Source organism: Watersipora subatra, chromosome 3, assembly GCF_963576615.1.
Source record: "Watersipora subatra chromosome 3, tzWatSuba1.1, whole genome shotgun sequence".
Lineage (NCBI taxonomy): Eukaryota > Metazoa > Bryozoa > Gymnolaemata > Cheilostomatida > Watersiporidae > Watersipora > Watersipora subatra.
In genome coordinates this window covers 73,643,356-73,651,431 of record NC_088710.1, presented here as the reverse complement: position 1 = coordinate 73,651,431, position 8,076 = coordinate 73,643,356, and the positions used below count along the sequence as shown (strand labels likewise).

The window sequence follows — 8,076 nt, the reverse complement described above, 5'->3', positions numbered from 1 at the left end:
CTCGTATTTTTTTTTTTTAGCATAGTACGGGCGTTCGTAAAATCCGATAAGCATGTACAGTGAGGAAGTTCTTGAGATACGCTGCCAACAAATTTAGCGAGTTGTTCTTCCCTTGTTGTGCCGGGTTTTCCTAATAGATTTGCTGGTTGTTAGCATAATAACAGATAACTATTTTTTTATAAATATGGCAGTAGACTATGTAGTTATAAAATGTGAATATTTTTAGCGTGTTCAATAAGTTAGTGAGGCTAAATAAGAGGCATTTGTGATTTAGAATAGTCGCGAAGGCACGCTCATGTATCAAATCTTTATTGCCGTCGATGAGAATGGTAATACGTATATCGTAGACATAGATGTAGCAAAATTGTATTTTTATATCTCTCGCTTTTGAAATAATTATGATGCATTTATTAGTATAAGCGAAACAATTAGAACAAAACAGCATATAAAGATGCAGCACATGAGAATATATGTTTATAATAGTCGTTTGGCTACCGCACTGAATTGCAAACTGCAGTGTTGTTTTCGCTTTTAATAGACATTGGCCTAATGTGGTATGTCGCATTGCTCATCGCTAGTCTGAAACCTGCAGCTTGTCTCTGCAGTTTATTCCTATTTACTTATTTTTACTCTCTGTAAAATTGGAGTTTGTATGTAGATCATAAGGCGAGATGCCATGATGGCCAGCTTGATTGTGGTATAATTTGCTGGCTCATACTCTTGTCTTCAGCTAACTCTCATGTATATTCAACTCTGAGTAACTCCTTTCACTGATTATCAAGTCCTGACTTCCAATGCTCACTACCTAACTGGCTTCCTCAGCTTATATGCACAAATCTTCCTTGATTGTTGATGCTGACACACTATTTTAAAATCAGCTGCTAATCATTGATAGAACCCTGACGATGTCTTGAGGGTATTGTAAGGCATGTAGTATGCAAACAATTCACACTTCCTCTTTTACAAATTTGCATATCAGCTGGTGTGTATCAACTAACTATAAGCTTTGATTGACAATGTCGGCGTCCTATCTCGGTGTTTCTATGATTGAACATGGTTTTAATTAACTTGTTAGTCAGCTAATCTGGGTACAACACTCTTTTTTCAGGATTTCTCACAAATTTTGTTTTCAAAAATTTGCTATACAACATTATTGTGACTCTACTAGCATCTTTGGAGCTTCGTCACCTCTTGTCAATATGTTTGTGAACAGATCTACTATTGTATTATTCGCCATACATTCTTCGATAGTTTTGGACTTTTTAAGCGAAACTGATTGGTTAAGATGGCTATTGGCATTGTACAATAGAATTTGATGGACCATCTTAAAATAATGCATTAGGATTGCGCATAAAGTTTTAATATCACAGTTTACAGAAGAAGCCAGAGCTTTCCAGAAAAGTTTGATATGTTTTATACACAATAAGTAGAGTCACCATTTGGCTTTTCGATTGATCTTTATGATATAAATAAGTTATTAAATTAGTGTCAGTATAAAGTATGGCACAAATACTAAAGTATGGCACAAATACTAAAGTATGGCACAAATACTAAAGTATGGCACAAATACTAAAGTATAGCACAAATACTAAAGTATGGCACAGATACTAAAATGTGCTAAGCTTGTTATTTAGATTCTTTTCCTTGTGATTTGTAAAAGTTGTGTCAATAGTTTATCAGAAAGGTCGAAGTCATGCAGTAACGTGCGAAGAAAATTAGAGCAAGCCATACAGCCAGAATTCAGTATTAAATTATTATACATGTATTTTAGCTTATCTTTCTACCCATTCGGTTTGATTTTCAATGAATATATGAAACCCAGAGTCTAATTTACTAGCTTGGCTTATAGCATTTCAGATTTCATGCTACAAGTGGTCTTTTGTTCCTGAAATATTCATAGGCTAAGTAATCTACTGCATACAAAGTTGCTAAACCCTAATAAATACTGTAGCCTGCTTAAAAAATACAAACTTTTGATATTGTGAAATGATAATTGGATATACAAATGGGGCTGCCCTTGGTTCTTGTTTTGACTGAGCTACTGTGAAAAGCTCCCATTATAGTAGTCTAGTTTGATTTGTATTCCTCAGTATTATAGCAAAACAATCAGCGATTACATTGTAATAAGGTTGTGTACTTGATATAGGTTTGTTTGCTTTAGTACAAGTTAGGCCATGTTTTTAGGCTGACTACATACGTCGTTGATTAACTGATTAAAATTTTTTACTGCACTTCATAAAGTTCTGCATATGAAGGCCAAATGAAGATACTTTTCATATCCCAAGTTATCTGTTCAAAACATTGCTGATACCAAATGTGAACGAAGCATGTTTATAATTAGATCAACCATCAAGCTAAAAACTGTTTTCAATACAAATTATTAGTATAAAAGCAAAATAGCATTTGTAACAGTTGTATGCGGATTTAATTGATGAATGCGAGTTGTTTGGTACTATGGTCAATTCCATTAATCACAATTGGATGAATGGCCAACTAGCACCAAGCGCTAACTGTTCGTTTTTGAGCTTTTAGGAGCTTGTAATCACAATTCACATATTTTGCACCTACAACACAGCAAAGTAAGACATAATGAACATTTGGATACCAAATAACTATTGTGAATTTTGTTGTCAAGTCGAAGTCAACCTTTAAGTACAGGAATGTGTATGATACAAAGATTTTTTTTCAACTGTATATTGTTTAAATTTCTATACTTTATTAGAGATTTTCTTCCACCAACCTACATGTATATCTGGCTGCAGGCGTGCATGTCAAATACCTATGCGAGCTTATGTTGAAAAAAATTGGTTATTGCAAAGCGTGGACAAAGCATCACTGATACAGTTTCCCATCAACCTGATTTAACGCGTGGGTTGTTGTGGTTCTCATGCATCTCTACACCCATTTGCCATTTTTTAACAATTTGCCCTGAATACTGTTGCCACAAGACCTTTTTTTCAAGTATGCTATGGTCGCATTTGCAACCTTCAATTTTAATAGACATTATCTTCGAGCTACATCAGCCTATTTCATGTTATGTTCTCTTTTATTCAGAACTTTATACTTCCTGTTTAGCAGTTATTTGCTTCAATATTGATGTTTAATTTGGTACTCTTCAGATTTCCAACGAATCCATTAACAGCATGACATTCAACTAAAAACATAAGAGGTTCCCAATCTACAAGTTCTTTTAAACCGCCACAGTGTTTTAGTAACAGAATGACCAATTTAAATAAGACTCACATTTTTCATCGAAGTCACTTTAGCTCTGTTTCAAATTGATTTGGTGCCAGATCAATGACACCAATTTTTTTTTTCAAAGATTAATGCATGCTGACCAGCACAGCTTATTGGAACCAAGTGTATAATCATATCACATATCATATTAGATATCATATACCACAGAGCGATACAAGCATGGAGCCTGCTGTTGATAGGCTCAAGGTTGACATTAGCAAGCCCAGATATGATCAGAGCACCTACTCTGGACGTGCCAAGCACTTCTTTATTGTTACTAATCCTTTCAATATCTTAGCTAGCTCTACCGAACTTGAGCAAGCCAAGCTGCTGGTTACGGAGTACAGGTGAGCATGATGTGTACCTTATAGAGTATATACGTCGGCAGCATGAATACCACACTCAACCTACTGGTCTGTTCAAATGCAGCATACACATTATAATACAGAAACAAGGCGGTGCTCCCTGGACTGACGGCTGATCAATTATGGCGAGCCAAACAATTATATGACTCGACTTACCATCCAGATACTGGAGAAAAGATGTTTGTGCTTGGAAGAATGTCTGCCCAGGTCAGAATTTAAACACAGTTCAATGCAGACTTGTCTAACATGGCATGAATAAAATGTCAGTAGGAATGTTTAACTTGTTTCATTATCTATAGATGATCATGTTTGTCTTATCTACTCTTTACCTGTGTACCTCTACTTGGGCTATTTCTTACTTTTGTACCTCCACTAGGGCTATTTCTTATTTGTTTACTTCCACTTGGGCTATTTCTATTTGCAGTCACATGGAACAAGTGTTAGTCACAAGTGTTAGTTGTAGAGCAGTAGTCTGAAGTCTACTATCATTTACGAGCTTCATTTTAGCAAGTTCTTCATGCGTCTGCACCCCTTGATTTGCTCTGTTGTTGGACAGCAGTGGTCGCCAGCTTCACCTTCTACATGTATGTGGGACTCTCATTTGTGTCATTACCTTTAGGTTCCCTGCAACATGCTAGTAACCGGCTGCATGTTGACATTCTACAAGACGACGCCAGCTGTTATCTTTTGGCAGTGGATTAACCAGTCTTTCAACGCAGTAGGTAAGGTTGTCTAAATGTTTTGCAGATGTCAGTGTATGCGTATAGTGTTTATTTGTAAGTGTACGGTGTATGTAAATATATGTATAGTGTATTACATAATGTGTTTAGCAAGAAAAATGAAAATATATTGATTTCTGGTGATATATATGACTTCTGGTGTCACTTTGTAGGCATGACTTCTGGTGTCACTTTGGAAGCATGACTTTCAGTGTCATTTCGTAGGTATGACTTCCGGTGTCACTTTGTAGGTGTGACTTCCAGTGTCATTTCATAGGCGTGACTTCTGACTTCACATTACTCCAAACTCACTGTTTGGCAACTATCCATCAATTATTAAAGGATGCTCCCTGACAAGAGACCTTGTGACAAGGTGATACCTAAAGTTATGCCTACAAAGTGACACTAGATGTCACGCCTTCAAAGTGACACTAGATGTCATGCCTACAGTGACACCAGATGTCATGCCTACAGTGACACCAGATGTCATGCCTACAAAGACACCAGATTTCATGCCTACAATGACACCAGATGTCATGCCTACAAAGTGACACTAGATGTCATGCCTACAGTGACACCAGATGTCATGCCTACAAAGTGACACCAGATGTCATGCCTACAAAGTGACACCATAAATAATACCAGATTTAATCACTTTTTAAGAAGGCAACTTGGGTAACTCTAGCTAAGATTGCCCTATGCTATTATTTTTATCACTTTTCTATGGGGATTATGTTTTAAAGATACTCATATGTATAAGATCATGAACTGTTTTATGTATGTGAGATTACACAAACCTTAGATCTGTAGATTTCAGCCTAACTACACAAAGGTATTTGTCTAACTGTATATCATAGATTATAGTCTATGAGAGGGATTAGTTTTGTTCAGACTAATAAGTTGAACAGTTGTTGGGATATAACTGCCTCGAAATAACATAATAGGCAGTGTATGTAATGAGACATACTGTATTATTAGGTTTTCCTCTCAGTTTTTGGCCTTTCATAAGGCGCAACTGAAAATTGAAAATTAACGAAAGAAAAGAAAAAGTTTTAACACTGATAAACTTGTATTGCCAATTGCTAGTTCGAAAGTGCATCGGGTATTAACTAATTGGTAAGAATTCTTCATTGAAAGTCTCTGGTAAAAACAGGAATGAATGAGCTCAATCATTGGTTGTGATTGGTGCAACATTTGAGAGACGAGATGACTTTGTTGCTTAACCGGTGGCTAGTCTTTCATATAATATTACTCGCTTGTTTTAGTGAACTACACAAACAGAAGTGGTGCAAACCCGATCAGTGAGAAGCAGCTAGGGCTGTCATACCTGGGAGCGACTACTGGCGCTATTGTCACCGCGCTGTCTCTCAACCGACTCGCGCCCCGCTTCCCTCCTATTATTGGAAGGTGAAAAAGCTCAAGTCTTTTTCCCAGACTGTCTTTTCAAGAATATATGTGTTTTTTCTGATGACGCTGTATTTGTCATCTTTGCAATGCAGTTTTATATGGTAGGTTTACCATTGCTCCCTCTTAGCAGTGCCCTTTCTCCTTATCAGCTCTACCTTCCTGATCAAGCTGACTGGTCCCTGGCTAAGGTTACTTTACATTCGTACATGACAATAAGTTCTTAGCTTTAGTTCTAGGGATACTTACACACATTTCTCTAGGACTATAAACTAGGAGTGCATACATGCAGCTCATATTCATAGGGTTATATGCGCTTACATCGACACCAAGAAATATATCTCAAGCCATGAATGCTTACATATTTGCCAGCTCATCTCTCTCATGCTATGGATACTGTAAGCATATCCAAATATGCTTACAGTAAATTTAAAGTTACAGTACCCATGCTGGGTAAATAACCAGCATAGGTACTGTAAGCTCCAAAGTTTTTTGTCTTCCTTTTCAACCTAGATGACAAATGCTTCAATTGGAATACATATTACTGTCTGTACATCACTCATAGTTACCTAGGTTTGTACCATTCGCCGCTGTTGCTGCTGCTAATTCTATCAATCTGCCAATGATGAGGAGCAATGAACTGGTCAATGGGATACCTGTGCTGACAGCAGATGGGGAGGCACTTGGAGAGTCCCGTAAAGCTGCTCAGAGTGCTATCACACAGGTACTGTTTAATCTAACTTCACCTCAGACTATTGTCAACATTCTCATTCATTGTCTAGTAACTCTAGTAGATCATCTCTTCTAATTATTTATTTAGTCTTTAGGAAAATTGGCAACAGACAAGTAGATTATTTTGATATCTGCATGAATTCTCATTGCCTGTTTTAGGTTGTAGTAAGCAGAATTTTGATGGCCGTGCCGGGAATGTTCATACCACCAATACTGATGGCCAAGCTTGAAAAACGATCATTCCTACGCAGGTGCATACTTTTCCTATGTCATTCGTTTCTCGAGTCATTTCCTAACTCTGTTTTATAACAAACTGTTAAAAATACCAATGAAATATCTTTTGGTTAAGTTTTGGATCGACTTGTCGACGTCGTCAATGAGATAACAAAACTGAATGGTGAATGACATGAGAAGCCATTTCAACGCATTTTAGCTGTTAGCTGAAATTCCACCCATTCTATGTTTATGACCCAAAAAATATGGTTAAGCTGAGAAATATTTCGTTTTACGGTTCTATTTAAGAGCATTTGTTGCATGTTTTACTTTCACACTACTGTTTACTTTGCAGGTATCCGATGATGAGCGCTCCCCTGCAGGTACTGATGGTTGGAGCATCCCTTGTACTCGCTACTCCTCTCTGCTGCGCTCTCTTTCCCCAGATGAGTTCCATGAAGACGAGTCGACTCGAAAGCGAGCTTAAAGCAAAGGTTCTCGCTCACCCAAGCTCACCTGATAAGGTGTACTTCAACAAAGGACTTTAGCAATTTTATACACCTGACAATGTCTACTTCAAGAAAGGACTTTAACAACTGCATTGAGCTGTGCTCATAGCTTTTTTTACACCTTCATATTAATGATATTTGTTAATTGAGGTGCTCTTTGTTCACATGTTGCATCAATGCTCATAATTTTCTCATGGGGGGGGGTGGGGTCAAATCTCATTCCTATTTTATAAGTAGATAAGAGCAAACACCAGAAGGCTGCGATAGATTTCAAATTCTTATCTACATTTTTATGATAGATTTTATTTGCTTACTTTCATAAGTGTACTTTTGAAATGATTGTTGATTTAGTTAATTTTTTGTCATATAAATATGCGCAACATTGGTTTTAAATCTTTGTGTTGCCTGATTAATTTAAGGTCTTTTGCACCATGGGTGGACAGTGAATGTCTTTCAGCTTCTGTTTGAATGCTTGTCCTTGGCCATGTTCATCTTCTTTGTCATTTTTGGTTAACCTTCTGCATCGCTTCGTTGTTTGAGTAATATCGTATGGAGCAGGCAGTGGTAGTCTTTACACATGCTGGTGCGCTTAACAAAGCGTTACAAGGCAGTGAGCCGTCTTGGTGGCACCAATGGACTATTCATTATGGACACTAAATAAATTGTATTTATTTTCTAATGTGGTCGAGTATCAGAAACAGTGAGCTAAGTAGACTGAAGTTTAAACGATCGGTGCAAACTGCATACATATATGGTAACTATGTGAGATCGACAAAATTATGTATTCTTATGCTAACCTCAATAAATATTGGCCAGTATTACAGTGCATAATTATACACATTCATACAGTGTCCTACAGTGTACTGTATAAACAATCTATGAGTCGGTGCAATTCCG

At 37.0% G+C, this 8,076-nt stretch overlaps 1 protein-coding gene across 2 annotated transcripts; it reads left to right on the top strand.

Annotated features, from left to right (window-relative positions):
• Positions 1 to 541: 541 nt before the first annotated feature.
• Positions 542 to 7,564, top strand: LOC137391794 (sideroflexin-1-like). 2 transcript variants are annotated; one of them, XM_068078330.1, is made up of 8 exons: positions 542 to 554; positions 3,438 to 3,584; positions 3,686 to 3,809; positions 4,222 to 4,324; positions 5,587 to 5,728; positions 6,299 to 6,449; positions 6,617 to 6,708; positions 7,026 to 7,564. In XM_068078330.1, exons 1-8 carry the CDS (start codon positions 550 to 552, stop codon positions 7,216 to 7,218), a joined length of 957 nt encoding a protein of 318 aa, XP_067934431.1. In that variant the 5' UTR covers positions 542 to 549; the 3' UTR covers positions 7,219 to 7,564. The 2 variants fall into 2 exon arrangements, with proteins under 2 accessions (XP_067934431.1, XP_067934430.1); XM_068078329.1 differs by having other exon boundaries at positions 3,406 to 3,584.
• Positions 7,565 to 8,076: the final 512 nt, after the last annotated feature.

What these genes read in the sequence shown, in the direction of transcription:
- LOC137391794 (XM_068078329.1), top strand. Translation starts at nt 3,418, where the DNA reads ATGGAGCCTGCTGTTGATAGGCTCAAGGTTGACATTAGCAAGCCCAGA. An exon ending in CTGCTGGTTACGGAGTACAG is followed by an intron (nt 3,585 to 3,685) that starts GTGAGCATGATG and finishes ATTATAATACAG; the next exon opens with AAACAAGGCGGTGCTCCCTG. An exon ending in TTCCCTCCTATTATTGGAAG is followed by an intron (nt 5,729 to 6,298) that starts GTGAAAAAGCTC and finishes ATAGTTACCTAG; the next exon opens with GTTTGTACCATTCGCCGCTG.